Genomic DNA, 25718 nt, shown 5'->3' on the forward strand with positions numbered 1-25718 from the left:
GGGTGCACGAAAGGCAAAACGTTATATTTCGGATGAATCCAGGTTCTGTTTACAGCATCATGATGGTCGCATCCGTGTTTGGCGACATCGCGGTGAACGCACATTGCAGGTGTGTATTCGTCATCGCCATACTGGCATATCACCCGGCGTGATGGTATGGGGTGCCATTGGTTACACATCTCGATCACCTCTTGTTCGCAATGACGGCACTTTGAACAGTGGACGTTACATTTCACATGTGTTACGACCCGTGGCTCTACCCTTCATTCGATCCCTGTGAAACCCTACATTTCAGTAGGATAATGCGCGACCGCATGTTGCAGTTCCTGTACGGGCCTTTCTGGATACATAAGATGTTCGACTGTTGCCCTGGCCAGCACATTCTCCAGACCTCTCACCAATTGAAAGCGTCTTGTCAGTGGTGGCCGAGCAACTGGCTCGTCAGAACACGCTAGTCACTACTCTTGATGAACTGTGGTATCATGTAGAAGCTGCACGGGCTGCTGTACCTGTACAAGCCATCCAAGCTCTGTTTGACTCAATGCCCAGGCATATCAAGGCCCTTATTGTGGCCAGAGGTGGTTGTTCTGGGTACTGATATCTTAGGATCTATAGACCCAAATTGCGTGAAAATATAATCACATCTCAGTTCTAGTATAATATATTTGTCCAATGAATACCCGTTTATCATCTGCATTCCTTCTTGGTGTAGCAATTTTAATGGCCAGTAGTGTACAAGCGATTTCCAAATGGACATAAGGAAACACACTTATATGATAACACACAACAGGTAATGGAATGAGAACAGCAATGAGTTTAGGAAAGTTTGTATTTTCGATAGGTTTTGTGTTACAGTTTCGTAAGAGATACATTGACAGAAACCCGGAAATATACCACATGCTGTTCCTCAAGCAATAGCGGAGCGTCGACGGTGGGACATAGATACAGGAAGCGCCCATCTCGTTCCGTCAGTCTACGGCTAGCTGCCGGAAGGATCCCTCGACACCAAACAGGTCGGTCTGCGTCTTGGGCCTCCCGGGTCGCTTCGACTCGTCCACTCCGTACTTGTCGTCCTCCTTGAAGAAGGCTGCGTTCCTCTCGATGCGGCTTCTCCACTCACCTGCAAAGGGGAGCCGCCTTTAGCACCAGTGTGGTTCAGTGAGGACGAGGAATAAAACGTTTGCTTGCAAAATTTTTAATTTTTTTTATTTATCTGTTATTTGCATTCCCCAGCCAGAAATAGGGTAAAGCGATTGCTTGAATGCCTTTGTAATTATGCTAATCTTCTCTTGGCAATCACTACGGGAGCGTTATATAAGATCAACAGTCTAGTTTTAGATTCCTTATTTTATATTTTAATAAGCCACTGCTGCAAAATACTAACACGAATTCTTTACAGACGAATGGAAAAACTGGTAAGAGCCGACCTCGGGGAAGAACACTTTGGATTCCGTAGAAATGTTGGAACACGTGAGGCAATAATGACCCTACGACTTATCTTAGAAAATAGATTAAGGAAAGGCAAACATACGTGTCTAGCATTTGTAGACTTAGAGAAAGCTTTTGACAATGTTGACTGGAATACTCTCTTTCAAATTCTGAAGGCGGCAGGGGTAAAATTCAGGGAGCGAAAGGCTATTTACAATTTGTACAGAAACCAGATGGCAGTTATAAGAGTCGAGGGGCATGAAAGGGAAGCAGTGGTTGGGAAGGGAGTGAGCCTATCCCCAATGTTATTCAATCTGTATACTGAGCAAGCAGTAAAGGAAACAAAAGAAAAATTTGGTGCAGGAATTAAAATCCATGGAGAAGAGATAAAAACCTTTGGGTTCGCCGATGACATTGTAATTCTATCACAGACAGAAAAGGACCTGGAAGAGCAGCTGAACGGAATGGACAGTGTCTTGAAAGGAGCATATAAGATGAACATCAACAAAAGCAAAACGAGAATAATGGAATTAGTAGAATTAAATTGGGTGATGCTACGGGAATTAGATTAGAAAATGAGACGCTTAAAGCAGTAAATGAGTTTTGCTATTTCGGGAGCAAAATAACTGGTGATGGTCGAAGTAGAGAGGATATTAGACTGGTAATGGCAAGGAAAGCGTTTCTGAAGAAAAGAAATTTGTTAACATCGAGTATAGATTTAAGTGACAGGAAGTCGTTTCTGAAAGTATTCGTACGGAGTGTGGCCATCTATGGAAGTGAAACGTGGACGATAAATAGTTTTGACAAGAAGAGAATAGGAGATTTCGAAATGTGGTGCTACAGAAGAATGCTGAAGATTAGATGGGTAGATCACGTAACTAATGAGGAGGTATTGAATGGAATTAGGGAGAAGAGAAATTTGTGGCACACCTTGACTAGAAGAAGGGATCAGTTGGTAGGACATGTTCTGGGGCATCAAGGAATCACCAGTTTAGTATTGGAGGGCAGCGTGGAGGGCAAAAATCGTAGAGGGAGACCAAGAGATGAATACACTAAGCAGATTCAGAAGGATTTAGGTTGCAGTAGGTACTGGGAGATGAAGAAGCTTGCACAGGATAGAGTAGCATGGAGAGCTGCATCAAACCAATCTCTGGACTGAAGACCACAGCAACAACAACAACATTTTATATTATTTCTACAAATTTCGTAAGTCGTCTTTTACGGTATAGTTGGTATCTTCAAGCGTCGGCCAGTTCAGATTTTTCATCCTAGTAACGCTTTCACATGGGTCAAACAAACGTTAGTCAGTCTGCATTTGCCTGCAACAGTCTGTACCAGTCTGCAACAGTTTGTACCAGTCTGCATTTGTCTGCACCAGTCTGTACCAGTCTGCATTAGTCTGTACCAGTCTGCATTAGTCTGTACCAGTCTGTACGAGTTCTACATTTGTCTGTACCAGTCTAAAGTCAAGTTTCAGTCTGCACCTAATAAGATTACCATATTCCTGTACATAGCCATGCAGATAAATGTATAGACACTTTTGTCAAGTATCAGAGATATATGTGAGAATAAGATTAAGGTACCAATACCAAAGGAACTTCAGATTGTCAATTGTAAATAGCATCCAGAACGAAGTTAAGTAATTTTTATGCTTGTTATTATTTTAATAAATGTGTGCGAAAATTAATCAAGTTCTGTTTAAAGTTGGTCACCGTCAATCTGCTACTCTAAGCGTGCAAGTGGGATTTCCATCGTCTGACCTAACGGCAGAAGATAAACACGCCACGATAACACCACGAGACATATTGCTGACACTCGCCTACTTCGTTAGAGTGACAAGTCAAATAATCTGATGGTGTGTGTACTGAAGGTCTTACAGTACGCACACCACACATACACTTGAGCAACATTCAAGGATGGGTTTCACAAGTCTCTAGAAAGCAATCTCTTTTGTAGACTCCGCCTGCTTTACCTTCAGCTGAGCCTACGTCACAGTTTCATTTAGTGTCTCTACGAATTTTTTCTCCCAAGTACTGGTGTCAACGAGTTGTACCAATATTGATCAGTTGATACATAAATCTAAGGCTACTATAACTCTTCCGTTTTTGTAAGTGCAAAATATCACATTTCTGAGCGTTTCAAGTAAGTTGCTGCTCTCTGCATCGCTTTGAAATCTCATCGAAAACTGTCCGAATATTTGTGAAGCCTTCTCCTGGCAGTAATTCATTGAAGATAATTGCATCATTTGCAAAGTTTGGTATCGCTATTAATATTGTCTACAAGTTAATTAATGTACAACATGAACAACAAAGTTTCCAACATTCTTCTCTGGATCACGCCTGGAATTTTGGAAATTTGTGGTAAGGTCTTATCGGACCAAACTGCTGAGGTCATCGGCCTCTAAAATTACACACTACTTAATCTAACTTAAACTAACTTACGCTAAGGTCGACACACACGCCCGTGCCCCAGGGAGGACTCGAACCTCCGACGGGGGGAGCCGCGCGGACCGTGACAAGGCACCGTAGACCGTGCGGCTACACCGCGCACGCCTGGAATTACTTCTACTTTTTGACTGTCTATCCAGAATAACATTTTGCACCCTCCTTACGAAAAAGTGCTTAATTAAGTAACAAATTTTGTGTGAGACCCAGTATGATTGTACTTTAGTTAATAAGGGCAAATCTATTAGTGAGTTAAATGTTTTTCGGAAGTCAAGAAACACTGCATTTACCTGACTGCCTTGATCAGTACCGTTCGAAATGTCATCCGGGAAAAGCGTAAGTTGAATTTCAAGTGATCTCAGTTACGGTAATCCATACTGGTTAACACGGAGGAGGTCTTCCCGTTCGAGAAACATCATTATGTTTTAGCTCATGATACGTCTAAGATTCTACAACAGACTGATGTGAAAGATATTGGAAAATAATTTTACAATTGTGAAAGGTACTTCTACTAGTTTTCTTGTAGAAAGGTCCTCCCTTCGAACTACTGGGCAACCGTTTTGGATCGATGGATTCACGGTATACTTTAGTTAAAAGTGAGGCCAATTCAGAAGCGTATTCTGCACAGAATCTTATAGCGATTCCATCGGAACCTGAAGCTTTGCTCAGTTTTAACGATTTCAAATGTTTCTCAATGCCACTCACACTAATATCTAAATCGGCCATGTCTGCGGTGATACGGCAAGTAAACTGGGAGAGTATTTACGGATTTTCCTTTGTAAAGGTACATGTAAAACCGAAGTGTCAACAGTGGATGTCTGGACGTTAACTTTCGTCTACTGTCCACCTTTCCAATGGGCACAATTTCTTTGGGTGTGTGTACTGCCTGAATGCCTCGAATGGAACTACCTTTTTGTTCTGTAAGTGAGTGAAGTTTGAAACATTTATAGTCTTGTATACTTCCCAACAGAGTCGCAGCCCTTAACTGGTTCCAGGATGAATAATCTTAAGATAAATTGCACTCTGCCCTCCTTCCTATCATGATTTCGGAATGTCAATGAAAAAACAATAAATAAAATGTCAAAGTTGGTACGCAGGGAGTGATGCACATAAGTTTGTTTGGGTAATAAAAATAAAGCAGAGTCTTCTTCAAATGACTGCAGCAGAGGAAATGTTTATCGTATGGAAAGCCAGCTACTTACTTTGTATGTTGTCGATCGGTCCGGCGTCTCCTCCATATTCCTCCGGCAGTATTTCCTTCGGCACATGTTTGTGGAGAGACTCCAGATTGGCGTGGACAAAGATCTACAAAAGTCAACCAACAAATAGTCAATTAAGATATCTGTCTACATCTACATCTACATCTACATCTATACTCCGCGAGCCACCTTACGGTGTGTGGCGGAGGGTACTTATTGTACCACTATCTGATCCCCCCTTCCCTGTTCCATTCACGAATTGTGCGTGGGAAGAACGACTGCTTGTAAGTCTCCGTATTTGCTCTAATTTCTCGGATCTTTTCGTTGTGATCATTACGCGAGATATATGTGGGCGGTAGTAATATGTTGCCCATCTCTTCCCGGAATGTGCTCTCTCGTAATTTCGATAATAAACCTCTCCGTATTGCGTAACGCCTTTCTTGAAGTGTCCGCCACTGGAGCTTGTTCAGCATCTCCGTAACGCTCTCGCGCTGACTAAATGTCCCCATGACGAATCGCGCTGCTTTTCGCTGGATCATGTCTATCTCTTCTATTAATCCAACCTGGTAAGGGTCCCATACTGATGAGCAATACTCAAGAATCGGACGAACAAGCGTTTTGTAAGCTACTTCTTTCGTCGATGAGTCACATTTTCTTAGAATTCTTCCTATGAATCTCAACCTGGCGCCTGCTTTTCCCACTATTTGTTTTATGTGATCATTCCACTTCAGATCGCTCCGGATAGTAACTCCTAAGTATTTTACGGTCGTTACCGCTTCCAATGATTTACCACCTATGGCATAATCGTACTGGAATGGATTTCTGCCCCTATGTATGCGCATTATATTACATTTATCTACGTTTAGGGAAAGCTACCAGCTGTCGCACCATGCATTAATCCTCTGCAGGTCTTCCTGGAGTACGTACGAGTCTTCTGATGTTGCTACTTTCTTGTAGACAACCGTGTCATCTGCAAATAGCCTCACGGAGCTACCGATGTTGTCAACTAAGTCATTTATGTATATTGTAAACAATAAAGGTCCTATCACGCTTCCTTGCGGTACTCCCGAAATTACCTCTACATCTGCAGATTTTGAACCGTTAAGAATGACATGTTGTGTTCTTTCTTCTAGGAAATCCTGAATCCAATCACAAACCTGGTCCGATATTCCGTAAGCTCGTATTTTTTTCACTAAACGTAAGTGCGGAACTGTATCAAATGCCTTCCTGAAGTCCAGGAATACGGCATCAATCTGCTCGCCAGTGTCTACGGCACTGTGAATTTCTTGGGCAAATAGGGCGAGCTGAGTTTCACATGATCTCTGTTTGCGGAATCCATGTTGGTTATGATGAAGGAGATTTGTATTATCTAAGAACGTCATAATACGAGAACACAAAACATGTTCCATTATTCTACAACAGATTGACGTAAGCGAAATAGGCCTATAATTATTCGCATCTGATTTATGACCCTTCTTGAAAATGGGAACGACCTGCGCTTTCTTCCAGTCGCTAGGTACTTTACGTTCTTCTAGCGATCTACGATTAATTGCTGATAGAAAGGGGGCAAGTTCTTTAGCATAATCACTGTAGAATCTTAAGGATATCTCGTCTGGTCCGGATGCTTTTCCGCTACTAAGTGATAGCAGTTGTTTTTCAATTCCGATATCGTTTATTTCAATATTTTCCATTTTGGCGTCCGTGCGACGGCTGAAGTCAGGGACCGTGTTACGATTTTCCGCAGTGAAACAGTTTCGGAACACTGAATTCAGTATTTCTGCCTTTCTTCGGTCGTCCTCTGTTTCGGTGCCATCGTGGTCAACGAGTGACTGAATAGGGGATTTAGATCCGCTTACCGATTTTACATATGACCAAAACTTTTTAGGGTTCTTGTTTAGATTGTTTGCCAATGTTTTATGTTCGAATTCGTTGAATGCTTCTCTCATTGCTCTCTTTACGCTCTTTTTCGCTTCGTTCAGCTTTTCCTTATCAGCTATGATTCGACTACTCTTAAACCTATGATGAAGCTTTCTTTGTTTCCGTAGTACCTTTCGTACATGATTGTTATACCACGGTGGATCTTTCCCCTCGCTTTGGACCTTAGTCGGTACGAACTTATCTAAGGCGTACTGGACGATGTTTCTGAATTTTTTCCATTTTTGTTCCACATCCTCTTCCTCAGAAATGAACGTTTGATGGTGGTCACTCAGATATTCTGCGATTTGTGCCCTATCACTCTTGTTAAGCAAATATATTTTCCTTCCTTTCTTGGCATTTCTTATTACACTTGTAGTCATTGATGCAACCACTGACTTATGATCACTGATACCCTCTTCTACATTCACGGAGTCGAAAAGTTCCGGTCTATTTGTTGCTATGAGGTCTAAAACGTTAGCTTCACGAGTTGGTTCTCTAACTATCTGCTCGAAGTAATTCTCGGACAAGGCAGTCAGGATAATGTCACAAGAGTCTCTGTCCCTGGCTCCAGTTCTGATTGTGTGACTGTCCCATTCTATACCTGGTAGATTGAAGTCTCCCCCTATTACAATAGTATGATCACGAAACTTCTTCACGACGTTCTGCAGGTTCTCTCTGAGGCGCTCAACTACTACGGTTGCTGATGCAGGTGGTCTATAGAAGCATCCGACTATCATATCTGACCCACCTTTGATACTTAGCTTAACCCAGATTATTTCACATTCGCATTCGCTAATAACTTCACTGGATATTATTGAATTCTTTACTGCTATAAATACTCCTCCACCATTGGCGTTTATCCTATCCTTGCGGTATATATTCCATTCTGTGTCTAGGATTTCGTTACTGTTCACTTCCGGTTTTAACCAACTTTCCGTTCCTAATACTATATGCGCACTATTTCCTTCAATAAGAGATACTAATTCAGGAACCTTGCCCTGGATACTCCTGCAGTTTACCAATATTACGTTAACTTTTCCTGTTTTTGGTCTCTGAGGACGGACGTTCTTTATCAACGATGATAATGTCCTCTCTGGTAAGCCGTCAGGTATTTTATCGTTTCGCCCAAGGGGGGGTCCCTCTAACCTAAAAAACCCCCGTGTGCACGCCACACGTACTCTGCTACCCTAGTAGCTGCTTCCGGTGTGTAGTGCACGCCTGACCTGTCTAGGGGGGCCCTACAGTTCTCCACCCATTCATTATGTTACATAAACTGTAGTTAATCACAACTACAAATGTAGAACATCTGTCAAAGAGTAAATTAGATTTCCACGCCCAGCAAAGCAAAGCCAAAGACAAGACAAGTTACTCAGTCACCGTACCACTGCAAAGAGAACCTACAAACAAGAGAAAAGAGATTCGTGAAGACAGACGCTATGTGGTAAAAACAGCCTGGAAAAATAAATCAGAGCCGTTCGACTTCTGATACTTCATCATCGTGTATTACAAAAAATACATACAAAAATTAAATGACATGATTGATATTCTAACGCGCATTTATGTTGACTTCATGTACTTTACAAGGTTGTCATTGTTCACTTTTGCAAAAAATTTTATGGAAAGGTAATTAAAGTAGATTGCTCACTCTAGCTGAAAGTTGCCAGTCATGTTTATTACTTTCACTATTAAATTATTTCGCTTGTTGTTAACTCCCATTATACTGCGAAGATACTTTCTGTACCGAGCCATCAATTTTCGCAAGCATAACTTTCATTGACATGTTCAGTAAGTTGGTCAGGAGGCACTCTCTGATTTTCCGGTTCCACAAGCCAATCAGAACTGAGCGCGCCTCGTTGCGAGCGCAGGTGAATGTATTTGAAAGGTAAAAAGTGAGTTGGGGTCTAGTCAGGTGTGGTGGCATTCGGTTATAGCGTATGGGATGCTACGGTATGGCATGATGCGGTGTGGTTGTGAAGAATTTGAGCACAAAAAATGGTTCAAATGGCTCTGAGCACTATGGGACTCAACTTCTGAGGTCATTAGTCCCCTAGAACTTAGAACTAGTTAAACCTAACTAACCTAAGGACGTCACAAACATCCATGCCCGAGGCAGGATTCGAACCTGCGACCGTAGCGGTCTTGCGGTTCCAGACTGCAGCGCCTTTAACCGCACGGCCACTTCGGCCGGCAATTTGAGCACATTCACTCTCAAATCTCGTTCAGATACGTGCCTATTTGCCTAGTTCGTATTGCTAGGTTTGAAGTGGAGATTTTCACGCAATCGTTCTCGAGTATTTTCCATGTTATTGTGTTACTTTTGTGTCTTTGTGAAAAGGGTGGTCTTCGATCTACAGTGCAGATCCGGATTATATGGCGGCCAATCGATGCCCATGCCAGTGTCCTCTGAGTACCACAGAACAAGAATGCGATCCCCAAAGTGCTCGTCCAAGACGTGAAACGCTCACCTGCTTCGGTGGGGTCGAGCTGCAGCTTACATGAACCATATCTTGTCCAAATCAGAGTTACTTTGAATAATGGGAATGAACTCATCTCCCAAAACGTTCATGTACCGTTCGGTAGTCACCGTGCCATCAAGGAATATCACACCGATTATTCCGTGACTGGACATTGCACACCACAAACCCTTTGAGGGTGAAGAATCTTCTCTATTGCGAAAGGTGGATTCTCAGTCCCCCAAATGCTCCAATTTTGCTGATTGACGATCCCATCCAAATGAAAGTAGACTTCGTTGATAAACCAAACCATGCATGTGTATACTAATTCCCATCATGCCCCGCGTTGAACCGTGCAGTTTGAACGTCCTAACGCAAACCGTTCAGAAGTTATGACCATTTTATTTCATATAGCTCAATAATTGCCACCCTGTAATTACGTTGCGTGAAGCAAGTATCTGTTATAGGTCATGCTTTCTTAATATTGCAATCAGATCGCGTTATTACGTAAATTCGCAGCCTATTTCTGACTTAAATTTGCATGTAATCCGATTTCAAAACTAGTCAGGGAGCTTATGTAGTGAGTAGCAGTAATGATTGCTATTGAAGAAGTTCCAGGCATAATTGTGTGAAATATCAAATTGCTGAAAAATCTTGGACTGTGGACAGCCAAAGGAACGATCCCTATTTCAGAAATGATCTCTGGGAGTCAGGTATAATTTTAGTTCCTGCCACTGTTTACTACAGAGAAATGTGATAAGCATAAAGTAAGTTCTGCGACAGCTCATATATTTATTTTCCTTCTTTGTCTAGCACATGTTATTCAGTACGCCGTCATCATTGTGTAAATGGTATATGGGCGACCAAACTAACTAGCTGGTAAACTAAAAAAAGCTCTTCATGTTACACTCTCATATTAGACACTGTGAGGGTAACCATTTTCCTTACATTTTATTCCGCATATTCTTTTTCATTTATTTCAACACAATCTGAGTAATTATTCTAAATAATTCATTTCTCGTTTACACTGGTATATGCAGAGCTGTGTCACCAAAACTTGTCACCTTGTTTAATCTAAACAATCACTAAGGAAGCTGTCGCAGTGATACTCTGGATTCGCACAGCTAAAATCCCCCTCCAGACATTTAGCTTTTTCGTGGTTTCCCTAAATGGCTTAAGAAAAATAGCTGGATCGGTCCCTTAAAATGGCCCTAATAGTTTTTCCTCCCCATCCTTTCCTAATATAAGCCAGTGCTCAGTATCTAAGGATCTGAAACCTTATGGCAGATCAAAACTATCCGGACCAGCATTCGAACGGAGAACCTATCCTATCAACCAGGAGTGCTAGGCATGCGTGTGATCTGTGACGTTTGGAAAGTAGGAGACAGATACTGGAAGACATAAAGATGTGAGGGCGGGTTGTGAGCTCTGTCTTGATAGCCTTCTCGTGTCCCAGGCATTGTCCAGCGCACAGCTTTCATTTGAGAAGAAGTTTCAGAATAGTTCACAGTTAACTGTAAAATGAAATATCCATTTTCGATCGCATAACTTCATTGCCGGAGGAACATTAAAGCTTAAATTGCTTCGTTCCAATGTCTGCCATTATTCTCCCAAAATCAAAATACAGTACAGGGCTACGACGTCTCCCTTCAGAAGATTATTCCGCTAACAGGACTGGTTTTGTTTTTCGTTTTCAGCCGTAGAAGTTCCTATAGAGTTTTGCACTTTTTACTTTCCTTTATCTCATCTATATGCTGAAATACACTCATTGAAGAAAAGTCGCAACACCAAGAAAGAGTTGTGCGACATAAAAGAAGTCGGTAGGAGTGTTTCTTTAACTAAAAGATAGTATCTGTTCAAATTTCCCGCCAGTCACGTAATAGTGGCGCTAGCAGGAAAAAAAGTTCAAATGGCTCTGAGCACTATGGGACTTAACAGCGGAGGTCATCAGTCCCCTTGAACTTAGAACTACCTAAACCTAACTAACCTAAGGACATCACATACATCCATGCCCGAGGCAGGATTCGAACCTGCGACCGTAGCGGTCGCGTGTTTCCAGACTGAAGCGCGTAGAACCGCTCGGCCACCGCGGCCGGCGCGCTAGTAGCGCCGCTATGAGAATGCTTATCATGTTTGCTTTAAATACACACTGCAACGGTCGTGAGGCTTAGTTGCTTTTGACATTGAATAGGTGGCTTGATGTTCGCAAGAATGCTTTTAAGATGACAAAGATGCCATTATCAAAACCTCACTGAGTTTTACCGAAGTTGTGTAATGTAATGGTCGCCTGGTCGTAGATATTGCTAATTGCTATAATCGCACTATTTCACTCCCATTTACGGAGCTTGTTAACACTTGATGTTAGGTTGGCGCCATTAAAATGCATTGTGTTGTGGTAATCGCTGCTACTTGTTGGATCGCTGCTGTCTCTCGATGCTGATGCTGGCTCTACATCTGGTTGTCCTGGGTTAAAAACATGAGGTCCCGTGTTTTTTATGTGCTTTTGATGATAAAGAATGAGCGAAACCAACAAATATGTAAACTTCAAATATTTATTACTCTGGTGGCCATCTTAATTCCACTGTCCACCAAAGACCATGACTCAACACAAAGTAGTACTTCCGTTACATGTTCTTTGCATTGTTTATCCACCTCAAACAATAACACACAAACACACTTTACCAAAGTGACATTCCGACTGCCTCTCGACCCTTCTTGCTGCTCCTATTTATAACATTGTCAAAGAACTACTGAAAAGAGATATAGTTTATAAGTCACATGTACATCTGTTATCATAATTTGTGCAGAAAAGTTATTAATTAGCATCGAGTGACATAATTTAACATGTTATTAAAATGACAGACAGATTTGTTGACTTGACAGAATAATTCTTTGTTACAAAAAGGCCGTTTTTTAGAAGTTTGTCAATTGACTTCTCTAATTTGCATAAATAAGTAAATAACATGAATTATTAAGAATTACATTGGTTTTCGTCTAAAATAGGATTGCTTACGCGAATACTGAGTGAAAACGCTCCTAGTGAACAAATAGGTTTCACTGGGTGATTTTTATTTAAGGAGATCCAAAATACCTAAGTTGTCCACTATTTTTCGTACTTCATATTAATTATTTAAGATGAACTTAGTGTTTTTACATGATGACATTTGCCGTATCAGTGATCAAGTGATATTAACTTTTGTGTGGGTCAGTTATTCAGTATAATTTAATGGGTTGACTGTTTATGGAGACATGTTATGCAATCATTGTTAACATACACAATACCTTTGCTATAATCATAAATACTCGTTAAACTGGTTGAATTTGGAGGGTATCGCATACTTCGGTACAGTAAAGCCTTTAATATGTTCCGTTACAGTAAAAGGCCTACGAGAAGCGGGGTGTTCCTTCTAGACGTTACAGAAAGACTTGGCACGAATGTTGCCACTGTACATGACTGCTGGCGGCGGTGGTCACGGGAATGCACTGTCGCAAGGAGACCGGGTTCCGGACGGCCACGTGGCACTACCGAGAGGGAGGACGATAATCTTCGGCGTATGAATCTCGTGCATCGTACTGCATCTGTGACCACAGTCTGAGAAGCATTTGGCACCGCAATGATACAAGGAACAGTTGCAAATCGATTACTTCGAGGACAGCTCGAAGCCAGACTCCCTGTAGCGCACACTCAACTGCCCAAAATTCCCAACCATTTTCGACTTCAGTGATGTCAAGCGAGAGCTATTTGGAGGGAAAGTTGGTCTGATTTGTTTTCTGATGAAGTTAATTCTACATAGGGGCCTGCGATGGCCGTGCGTTGGGTGGGAGGACAGTTGAGGGCCTGTAACCAACCTGTTTGCCTGCTAGACACACTGCACCTGCACCAGAAGGTATGGTCTAGGACAGGGGCGGGCAGGAGTCCTGCACGTGTGCGGTGCACTTGCACGCGTGCAGTTATCAGGTGTTCTGCGTGCACACAGGGGCAAGCTGGCCACCCGCTTACCTCCCCTCCCCACCATACCTTCTGTCCACTCCTTCCTCTGTAATGCGTTTTGTTTTTCTAGCTTGCTTTATTGAATGATGGAATAAGGTTAGCAGGAGTGCTTGAAATAAATCATGGTTTGAAAGAGTACCTATTAACTACGATACGTTTTATTTAATTATCACAGGTGGAGTTTACAATACGTTTAATATCTGGAACAAAATTTCTGCATACAGACAAACGCAAACAGTTACGTTAATTTTCATCACTTATGTTTGCTCTTAACCGAGGCTTATTAATTCAGCAAATGGTTTTCCAGCTCTCACTATATTAAGCGCAACTTTATAGCTTGCACGTACCGCTGGGCTATTATTGTTGTCGTCCTGAAAAATTGAAAACAGTGCTCCATAAAATGTTAAATCAGTTAGATGAGAGACATGACGGGAGAAAGTCGCAGATCTCTCGTGACAACGGCAACTAGGACAGATGCATCTAATATCGTCAGGTCGCTCTTCTTAAGCTCAGTCAATTTCCCCATCCGCTCAGAATCCGACAATAAATTGTACTCGTCCTTGTGAAATTTATTATAATGGCCTTCAATACTAAACTTCCGCTGGCCAACGAGAATACTGCCACATATTAAACATTTCGAATTGTCACGTCTTTGCACAAAGAAAAAATGATTCTCCCATTACTTTTTAAAAGATAGCAAATCTCCACGTCTCCGTTTCCTTGATTCACTCTGCATTTTCCGGTTCTTGAAATACAACGTTCACTACGTAGTGGTCGCTTCGGATCAACGTCCGCGGCTTAGCCTTGCACTACACTGCCGCAACCTGCCGGCTGTCGCCACTGCCCCATTCGACGATTGCACGCGAGCAGCACACGTGCAGCGCTGTGCGCTCACGAGCCGGGTGCAACGTTTGCCCGCCCCTGGTCTTGGATGTGATTTCGTATGACAGCAAGAGCACTCTTGTGGTTATTCCACGCACGCTGACTGCAAATGTGTGCGTCAGTCTGGTGATTGGAGTTGTAGTGCTGCCGTTCATGAACAGCATTCCAAGGTGGTTTTCCAACAGGATAACGCTGCTCCACATACCGCTGTTGTAACCCAAATGCTCTATAGCGTGTCGACATGTTGCCATGGCCTCCTCGATCACCAGATCTGTCACCAGTCATCAGACGATAGCTCCAGCGGCATTCGCAAATAGTGTTAACAGTCCCTGTATTCACCGACCAAGTGCAACAGGCATGGAGCTCCACCCCACAAAGCAACACCCGGCATCTGTACAACACAATACATCAACGTCTGCCTGCTTGCACTGAGCATTCTGTCGATTTCACCGGTTATTAATGCACCTGCATTTCACGCTTGTAACGGCTTATCTAACTCTTGCATTAACGCGTGATTTTGCAACGTTAATCACTAAAAACCAATGTATTCCTGAAATTTTACTGCTTTACGTTACTAATTTTTTGCTGTTGCTATATTTTCCGACAGCGAACTTCCTCTGATAGACTACCTAAGTCGTTTCTTTGGCTTTAATTTTTTTAATTAACTTCCATTTTTCCTCCAGTCGCGTATCACAATCAGCCTTGCTTAACCTTCCAGTCGCTCACTGCTTCTGAAATAACGAATGCAGGTAAATAATTTTTAATTTGATTTTTCTAAATCATGAAATTTTTTCCATTTGATTTTAATTATGCTCACTGCCTCCGCTATTACGATGTCAACTTTGGATGCTTTGCACACGAAAATGATCCCTAAGCCAAAATTGAAACAGTGGACATCATAATCAAAATTACAATCAATGATCGAAAATATCATTTAGAAATTTTTAATTTGTTGATGTTTAATCCCTAGAAGGCTATCTAGGTTTCTTGATTATTTTGATTTTAACTATATTTCATCATTAGCAGCTGATCTACGAAGTCTGTAATTGCATTAAAGTTTGTTTCACAGTTCAGCATTTGAATCCAAACCATTAGGCTACCGAGGCGAAATAGTCCATACACTTTTGGATTTTCCAGCGTTCACTACTTGTGTGATTTTAGGACTCAGCTGAAATGTTTCCAGGTTCACCCTCTTTTCCTATATCCACATACTCCGATAAAGCTGTCTTCTTTTCTTTTTTCACTATTCTATTCGCCTTCAATCACCATGAGATTTTTATTTCGCCCTGAACAACCAACTAAAATGTTTGTTCTGCTAAATGTTTTGAAGTGTCCTCTCTGTAGCACCAGGGCGTAAAGTTGTGAACCGTAAGTTCTTGTCGAACGAAGAATATCTCAGTAACAGCCTAAATTTGGTATCCAGTGCGTACGCAACACTGATGAACAGAGTGCAAACTTCTCAAAAAATTTAAACTGTGCAAGATCTTGGTTCGAGTTTAATTGAGGGTACAGCTGATGTATGTAATGAAGAGGAAGCTTTTACAGCAGCATAAACGTTACTGCAGAATAAAAGATTCATCGTGGATATTAAGCAGAAAAATTCTATGTTCCTCCATTCGACTAGCTGTGAAAAACTTTGTGTTTATGAATATTCCAGTAACTGTAACTCCAATATCTGATATTTTAGTCTGAATGTCACCCACTTTTTACTACAGTAGCTATACTATCTACAACTGGTCCCGATTTTATTTGTTTTCTTTTTCCCTAAAGATTATCCGACATTTTTACGCCAATAAATATTTATAATATGCTGTAGTCTATACTTTCAGAGTTCACTTGAGAACTAACTTTCCTCCAGAGTACTTTACAGGCACATTAGTCATGAAATGACTTTAAAAACAAAACGAAGTGCAATTTATCTGTAACGAACCACTAGGGAACGATGGTCTCTTATACTGAAATATTCACAAAATGTCCCCGAAAAATATCCTTTCGGTGGCGTTCGGGCAATGAAGGAAGGTCAATATATTAAAATACAATTACATGTCTGCTTTTATCAGGCTGTACATAGATTTCTGACTTGTTAGTTCTGAAATGGAAGCTGAGACGTGAAACATGTTTATTTGTGTTTTTCATGTACTGAAGTTGCGTACAACTATCGTTATCATTCAGGAGTAAATGGAACGATTTCCTATGTACATACCCTTTTCCGTATCTTCTCCTTGAAAAACTGTTCAAATAAGGAGAAGAGTTTCTCGAAGCCCGATGGAACATTAATCATATGGAATCCTTTCGGTCTCAGCGGGTAACCATCCTGTAAAGAAAAGAACAAAAAAAGAAAGAATATGAATAGTCTGAAGTACCACTGCAGTCTAATTTGCTATACTGCGGAGTGGGCAAGGTAAAACTGGCCCAGAAAATATTTCATGCACCTTAAGAAAGGCAAACTGCCCCAGGTGCTGATGATGTAAGTTGGGTTGCCTGTCTTTAGGTGTATGAAATGGTTTGGGCTCGGTTCGTTTTGCCCACCTTTCGTTACGTGAAGACTGAAACTGAGCTTGAAATTGGCATACTTCGTGCTTTAAATTGATTAATCTTTTACACTGTAGGTACCATAAGCACTAGAGGCTTGAAACTGCACTTTCTGTTGAAACCAAGAGATAAACCTAAAGATAAGTGCAGCTTAACAGCTTATTGCCGTGTAGTTAGGTATAGTTGAGGAGTGAGCAGAAAGAAAGAATATGCTAGTCATAAAATAAACAAATATTATGTGATGCCTACTAACTGATAAAATATCACCAGTGTCAATATGTAGTTTTAATAGTATTACAAGAAAAGAAGAAATTCAAGAAAGTAAATAGATTAAGGATTTGGTTGTAATGGAGAAATTATTTCTCATTTGCGGGAAGCCAAGAGAGTGAATAAATATTGCTAATCAAAACAATTTCAAGCGTTAGATATTCAAGCAAAATATTTTAAGCCCTAGACAGCGTCCATCAGTCTTGTACCAGAAAAGGGAATATGCATCAAACTTAAATTCATTTGCGTTGTTTTACTTTTCCAAATTATTCAACGACATTTAACAATAGACAACTGCTTGTCAGGGCTTAAATATTGATGACATATCTACACCTGAAGATGCGATTTTTAATCACAAGACTGGTCGTATTCCTATAAAGTTCACACACAGCTGAAAGCAGTTAATTTCAAAAACGTAAATAGTGAAGCTCATAAATACAGCACTTCTAAAAGAAGGAGAATACATATAATGGTAATTCAGTACCGATAAATAGAGACCTAAGAAGCTACAACACTCATTAGGAATGAAGAATTGTACACACTGGAAACCTTAGTCACTAATGTAAATAGTAAACTTAATAGGTAGAACAGAAAACAAGAAATACATTATTTCCAACCTACAGAAATGTAATCAGAATGAACGGAAATCGTAGTAAATATAACAACATACTTCACAAGTATCCAACATTTTCACCAAGCAATGAAATTTATGTTCTCAGAATGAACAGTTTCGGACTAAAGAAACAGTTTTCCAAACTTACATCCTGATGAGAAATGCAGGCTACTAATGACTACAAATTGAAAGAGAGTTTCAGAAACTGTTTATCGCAGAGGGCGTTCTAGAGGATAGGACACAAGCAGAAATAATTGAAATCTGCCACCTGATCTAATAACACAGAACTAAGCGAATGCAGAAAAAGGTGAATAAGAAAAATGTAGAAACGTTTGTAGAGGAAGCGAGGAAATATATCAGCATGTTACATTCTTTAGCACTAGGCATAATAATAAAAAAAATGCAGTTACAATAATGTGAGATTCGCGTGTATTTAATTGCTCCGCCTCCATAGAATAATTAACGGTATGTAATTATAGGGTAATGTTTGCGAGCTAACATCCCAAAGATGCTCGCGCTCACATGTGGTTCCTCTTCGTCGAAATGTCTTCGCTCAAACTCGTCTAGGGCTTGAACCACACGTGTCGCATTACACGCCCTAAATTAGACACTTTTGACGCTCTATTTAAATTGTCTGGCTGATGGTAAGTTTGTGAAATACAAAGTTAACATAACATACGAGGGCAGTTCAATAAGTAATGCAACACATTTTTTTTCTCGGCCAATTTTGGTTGAAAAAACCGAAAATTTCTTGTGGAATATTTTCAAACATTCCCTCTTCGTCTCGTATAGTTTCATTGACTTCCGACAGGTGGCAGCGCTGTACGGAGCTGTTAAAATAGCGTCTGTAACGGATGTGCGTTGCAAACAACCGGCAGTGATCGAGTTTCTTTTGGCGGAAAACCAGGGCATCTCAGATATTCATAGGCGCTTGCAGAATGTCTACTGTGATCTGGCAGTGGACAAAAGCACGGTGAGTCGTTGGGCAAAGCGTGTGTCATCATCGCCGCAAGGTCAAGCAAGACTGTCTGATCTCCCGCGTGCGGGCCGGCCGTGCACAGCTGTGCCTCCTGCAATGGCGGAGCGTGCGAACACACTCGTTCGAGATGATCGACGGATCACCATCAAACAACTCAGTGCTCAACTTGACATCTCTGTTGGTAGTGCTGTGACAATTGTTCACCAGTTGGGATATTCAAACGTTTGTTCCCGCTGGGTCCCTCGTTGTCTAACCGAACACCACAAAGAGCAAAGGAGAACCATCTGTGTGCAATTGCTTGCTCGTCATGTGGCTGAGGGTGACAATTTCTTGTCAAAGATTGTTACAGGCGATGAAACATGGGTTCATCACTTCGAACCTGAAACAAAACGGCAATCAATGGAGTGGCGCCACACCCACTCCCCTACCAAGAAAAAGTTTAAAGCCATACCCTCAGCCGGTAAAGTCATGGTTATAGTCTTCTGGGACGCTGAAGGGGTTATTCTGTTCGATGTCCTTCCCCATGGTCAAACGATCAACTCTGAAGTGTATTGTGCTACTCTTCAGAAATTGAAGAAACGACTTCAGCGTGTTAGTAGGCACAAAAATCTGAACGAACTTCTCCTTCTTCATGACAACGCAAGACCTCACACAAGTCTTCGCACCCGAGAGGAGCTCACAAAACTTCAGTGGACTGTTCTTCCTCATGCACCCTACAGCCCCGATCTCGCACCGTCGGATTTCCATATGTTTGGCCCAATGAAGGACGCAATCAGTGGGAGGCACTACGCGGATGATGAAGAAGTTATTGATGCAGTACGACGTTGGCTCCGACATCGACCAGTGGAATGGTACCGTGCAGGCATACAGGCCCTCATTTCAAGGTGGCGTAAGGCCGTAGCATTGAATGGAGATTACGTTGAAAAATAGTGTTGTGTAGCTAAAAGATTGGAGAATAACCTGGTGTATTTCAATGCTGAATAAAACAACCCTTGTTTCAGAAAAAAATGTGTTGCATTACTTATTGAACTGCCCTCGTATTATAACAGTAATAATAATATCGGGAACTAACTTAACGGCCCATAAATGGTGTAGGCCTCACAGTTGCGATTTGGTTTGAATAATGTTTATCCAGAAAGCAAACTAGTAGCGAAAGTGGTAGTACTTAGAGTTACTGTTACACTCGAGCGCATATCAATTTGACACAGTTGGATCATTCACAATCTCATCGTTAGTTAAAAGTCAACACTCCACCTCGTTAACTACGCGAAAAGTAAGAGTTCACACCGGGCGCGCGGCTGCTCACCGCTCAGAGGCCAAGTCCCGCGATACCACACAACGCGAAAGTTTCTAAGTCGTTTAACTTCCTAGCTGCCTAGGAACCGACCGTCCGCTTTCGCGTCTGCATTCGAACTGTACCCTTTGGTGTCTCCATCCGAACTGTCCCTCTGCCTGTCCCCGGGCGCGTTTCCCGCGAGGAATGTCCCCGCTCAACTGACTAGGGCAGTTCACTTTCCTGAAGCCGTCCATTTGATTGGCTACAGCTTATTCTACATTATTTTACGTTTTAACATATTTAAATAATGAAAGATTGACCACTTCCACGTTTTAAATGAAGTAGCAATAATATCCATTGTTAATTTTTTTTACATAAAACCAATACAATTTCCTTCTTAACTTTGAATGTTACGGCCAGTAGCCTTGGTCCAATGTGCTTTCTGATAAATAAATAAAGAACAGAAGTAACTATCATGCACTAAACTTTACAACAAATATTCTGTTACCTAATGATTCAGTAAGATGTCATGCTGTCATCGTTCAATGTGTTTTGTGTGGGGGAAATGATGATCTGATGCTTAACTGAAAATACTGATAATTTAAATTTACTACATCTTTTAAACAAATAAAGCACAGAGTTGATATTTAGAACATTTGTCATTTTAATGATGCGCTTCTATATGAAATGTCGATCGTTAAGATCGACCAAAGCGTTCAGATTTTAGCATTCAGGTCGTTGTTACAAAATTCGTTAATTCACTTTAACAGCAAATCCTAAACTATTATACATATGATCAATATTCAAGTTTTATTGGGAGCACCATGAAAATCTTTTGGAGGATGGCAGATTAAAATTACAGTCGCTTCATTCCCTGAATAGCTACAGAATTACATAGTTCTCATAAATGTTTCCATTTATGGCCGATCTTACGTCCGTCATATTTAACACTGCTACTTTGGCCACAAAAGCCTTCTACTGGGTTTCCCTATGACGTAGTTTCTAGTCTGTCTCACTCGCACACTGCAGCGTTTAGGCCTCAATAGACAATAGACGCCTGTGAATCTCCCCATCTCGTGGTGAATCTGCGCCCTTTGTGGCACGTGGTACCGGACGGCAGGGTTCGTTTCACAATTCCTGTAGGCTGGCTCTTTCGGCCATATATTGAGAGCGCAATTCTTGTTAACTCACATATTTAGATATGTTTGATACATTTAGTAAAATAACGTAGTTAAACAACGTAACTAAGGTTATTGGGTATTTTTGACATGGAGGAAGGTCATTTCCGTGTCACGTGCTTCTGAGCATACATGCTAGGTCCGTATTAGATTTTTAATTTAAAATGTTATATGGTGTCGCGTCACCATCCATTAGTTTTTGGTACGATTTAAGTTAGAATTGGGTGGTTTTTGAGTAAGGGATTTATTATCTGGAAATATTTAATTTTAGGACGTATTGTGACTTACAGCATGAGTAAGCCCTAATCAAGTAATTAATGTCATTCTTCCAGTATCTGATATTAGTTCAGACTGCCTATTGGTTTGTATTCTTGCCTGTTTAACGTAGCATTTAGTTGGAATATATTTTCTGTTGTTATAAGTCTGGTCAGGTTAGTTTTCCAAAATTGAACTTTTAAGCCCAACCTGTAATATCAACTGCCTTTTTGACCTGTTACATGTAATTATCCAAGAATGGAAATAGCATTGGGGTAATTACTTTAGACTTCAAAATCGTATTTTAGACTTAAATTTGACCGACACGTGTACATGGAGAGTATGTTTTACATTTGTTCTCATATTCAATAATAAATTTACCTGTCAGTTTAGCAGGCCACATGTGTTAAGGCATGAAAATAATATTGGGGTACTTCCTTCAGAGTCTGCACTCATACTTTAGATACCAATTTGATGTAAACATAGCATTTTTTGAGTTGCTGATGTATTTTTGCACACATTTTGGACGTGAAAAGAAAAACGATACTTGACAACCATCATCGATGTGCAAAAAAAAATTAATTTGAAGGCGTCACTGTAATGTCTAAGTGCCTGATATCAGACGAGTTTTTGATGTAATAAAACTGCTTGATCTCGTCGACAAGCACACCTTAAGCCGAAATGCCGATGTGTGTTCTGCAATGTGGCATGTACTATGTCATGTTTAGATGACTAGATGGGAGGCTTGTTGGAACAAGCAAATTGCTCAGTCAGAAAATTCAGTCTTGGAAATGTTCAGTGCGCATGTGTGTCATATTACACTGACTGGAAGTCACATAAAACAAGACTTGTAGGGATAAGCAAAATGCTCAGTCAGTCTTACCTATGCCTGTCTGCCATGTGACACCTGACAAACATCGTAGAACAATGATGCGGAAAACGAATAATTTGAGGCTGCATTCGTACTTTACACGCATGCAAGTGCTGCTTTACACAGTTTCAGCATATACATGAAGCAAAAAATTCGAATATTTTTGAGCACCATGTAAAACACGTTTTATTACTGTAATTTCCACCCATTGGATAATGTTTTGGCTGTATACTCGTATAGTGCAATAAAAGTTCAAAGAATTTGGATATGTTCAAGCACAGCCAGAAACACTGCAAGTTACACCATATAAGTATTGTTTTGGATGATCACAGCACCAAAAATGTAGAGAGCTCAAATACTTTTGAGCATGGTTAAAAAACTGCAATTTACACCCTATATCTGGCTTCGTGAGTGATAAGTTTCGAAAATTGCTCGAAATAAAAAAAGGAAGCAATTCAGATAATTCGGATACTTTTAGGCATGACCCTTTCTGACTGGTTGTCGTTTTAGTATGACATTTTTACAAATCATTTTAATACATCACTGTGACTTCTGTAGAGGAGGGGAGGGGGCGTCAGGTGCAAAACACAACTGGACTAGTTGGTTTTTGTAAAATTTATTTTATTTATTTGTTTGTTGAAACTACGTTCTAATTATTGGGAAGGCTCAATTTAAAACTACACTGTGATTGTCTGGAGAGGAGAAAAGGCTGTTGAAACTTGACGACATCATGGGGGAGTGGAGGGGGAACCTGATTTAATCATAAATGTAAACGAGGAGTCCATAAAATTCAGTGTTAACAAAGTGCACCAAAGTTGCCATTACCAATAATACTACCATCAAATAAAATTTTTGTCTCCTTTAACCAGATGGAATGATTTCTTTATCTCATCATACTTTTTCAAATCTTTCATCTGCGAATCTATTAGGCATATAAATGCTTGCGGTTGTGGTGGGCGTTAACTTTGTGTCCACATTGACTACGACGTTGTGTTCACAACAGCGTTCATAGTAGCTGGCCAGCATTCCTATTCTCTTACTCATTACTACTCGCGCATTTCGTATTTTATTTTGTGTTTATAACCCTTTACTCACCTATCCACCTGAATAGCCGCTCCTGTTAGCACGTCACTTCTGAGATCCAGGGAGACGCGCTGGCCATGAATCGAATCCTCCAAGCAGATTAACTATGAGTGTCGGTGTGTCAGCCAGCATGGATGTGGCTTTTAGGCGCTTTCCCACATCTCACCAGAATCCTCTGGTAGGTAGCCACATCCCTGCTGAGTTACAACCATTCGCAAACATTTCGGCAAATGGATAACAGTAGACGCAGACAGATGGAGTACACGAAATCGATTCCTGGAAAGGGGGGCGGGTGGTGGATGGTGCTGCTAGGAAAGACATCCAGCCACCCTCTAACACTAACTAAAGTGCCAGCTCCTTGAAGATACAGTAGAAAGGCCACGAAAAAGAAGGACTCTTCGCTCACTTGACCAGAAGACCTCTTCTTTCTGCCATCTCACATCAATAATTAGGGCTATATCTAGCTTCAACCTAGAAGTATTCACTTTCATAATTCTCTGTGTTATCTACGTGATTAAAAGATCCAGTATTCCATGCCCTAACATATAGAACATTGTTTTCCTGATGACAATTTCCTTTTTAGTAGTTTCTGCTTGGAGATCCGAATGATGATCTTTTTCACCAACGAAATAATTTACCGTATGAGACCTGTGGCATACGGATAGCGCCTCTGACTAGTAATCAAATTGTCCTCAGTCCTGGGCTCGAAACCCGCCAATGCTTAAATTCTGGACAATGATCATGAGCAATGGTGGCAAAAGACTTACGGCATAAGAAGTCACCTCCATTCCGCCAATGGCCTTGTCAAAGAGGGTGGAGGAGAGGACAGAGCTTCAGCGCACTCTCTTGCCCTTGGGGTGGGAAACTGCCTCTAAAAGGTGGAAGGACCAGCAATTTGAATCCGCGCCAGACGTCATGGACGTCGAAGACCCATGGAGGTCTCTGCACCATCGCGCCGTAAGCTGTGGCGGCGCGCGCCTCCTGGCCCGCTTTTAGTGTGGGGGCGCCACAGTGGAACACGTGGTTGCGGCGGCCAATAGCGGCGCCCCTGATAGCGTACGTAAGCGCCTGCCTCTCGCTCAGCCTGCCAGTTTAGTCACCCGTACGTCGGCTGACACCTCGCCTTACGTTAGACACTTTACATCCTTGTTCTGTGGATGTGTTTGTTTCCTTGTGACTCCGTTGTTCGATCTTCTTCTTGTTCGTTCTGTCCTTCGTTGGTCGTGTCCGTCCTCTCCCGTTGTGTTGTTGTTCGCGGGCCTCTGAGCGGGTCCTGCCGCGCTTTCCGTCATTGCTACCTCGCGACCGTCCCGGTCGCAGTTACAACAGCGTCAAAGACAGATAGAGTGTATGCACAGGACATGTCACCTGTAGTTGAAAAACTGTCATGATGATCTCATCATTGGCAAAATGTTGCGGACTAGATCCCATTCGGATCTTCAGAAGGGGGCTACCAAGGTGGAGCTGCCCATGAGAAAAAAATCGAGCCACCAGCGAAAGGATAACGTTCTATGGGTGGGGGTGTGTAATGTCAGAAGTCTTAAGATGCTAGGGAGCCAGAAAATCTAAAAAGGAAAATGCTGAGGCTGTTTATAGGTATGGTAGGGTTCAGTGAAGTGAAATCTAAAAAAGACAAGAATTTTTGGTCAGATGAGTAAAGGGTAATATCAACAGCAGCAGAAAATGGTATAACGGGAGTAGGATTTGTTACGAATAGGTTGGCAGGGCAGAGAGTGTGTTACAGCGAACAGTTCAGTAATAGGATTGTTCTTGTCAGAATCGATGGCAGACCAACACCGACAACGATATTTCAGGTATACATACCGATATCGCAAGCAGAAGATAAAGAGACAGAGAAAATATATGAGGATATTGGATTGGTAATAACAGTGCGTAAAGGGAGATGAAAGTCTAATAGTCATGGGCGACTTGAATGCTGTTATTGGAGAAAGAGTGGAAGAAAGGGTTATAGGACAATATGGTCTTGGTAATAGGAATGAGAGAGGGGAGAGATTAGTTGAGTTCTGTAATAAACTTCAACTACTAATAGCGAATACTCTGTTCAAGAATCACAAGAGGAGGAAGTATACTCGGAAAAGGATGGGAGATTCGGGAAGATTTTTCAGTTAGAGTACATCATGATCAGGCAAAGATTCCGAAACCAGGTATTCGATTGTAAGGCGTACCCAGAAGCAGATATAGACTCAGACCACATTTGAGTAATGATGAAGGGTAGGCTGAAGAGATATCACATACGGAAATAATAAAGACTGAAGAGAATGGCCTGAAATTATCTGAGGGTGTAGATACTGGAATAAGGAATAGCTCGGTGGGCAATACAGTTGTCGAG

General features: G+C 41.4%; 1 protein-coding gene across 1 annotated transcript in view; it reads right to left on the minus strand.

Moving 5' to 3' along the window:
- Positions 1 to 860: 860 nt before the first annotated feature.
- LOC126101007 (alpha-tocopherol transfer protein-like) overlaps positions 861 to 25718 on the minus strand; it is a 53162-nt gene continuing 28304 nt past the window's right edge. The window contains exons 5-7 of the mRNA XM_049911673.1: positions 16518 to 16628; positions 5075 to 5177; positions 861 to 1120 (exon numbers count right to left, since the gene is read on the minus strand). Of these exons, the coding sequence (XP_049767630.1) occupies positions 969 to 1120; positions 5075 to 5177; positions 16518 to 16628 (366 nt within the window). The 3' untranslated portion in view covers positions 861 to 968. The remainder of the gene's footprint in view (positions 1121 to 5074; positions 5178 to 16517; positions 16629 to 25718) is intronic.

The sequence above is a fragment of the Schistocerca cancellata genome, chromosome 9 (genome assembly GCF_023864275.1).
Source record: "Schistocerca cancellata isolate TAMUIC-IGC-003103 chromosome 9, iqSchCanc2.1, whole genome shotgun sequence".
NCBI classification, from domain to species: Eukaryota; Metazoa; Arthropoda; class Insecta; order Orthoptera; family Acrididae; genus Schistocerca; species Schistocerca cancellata.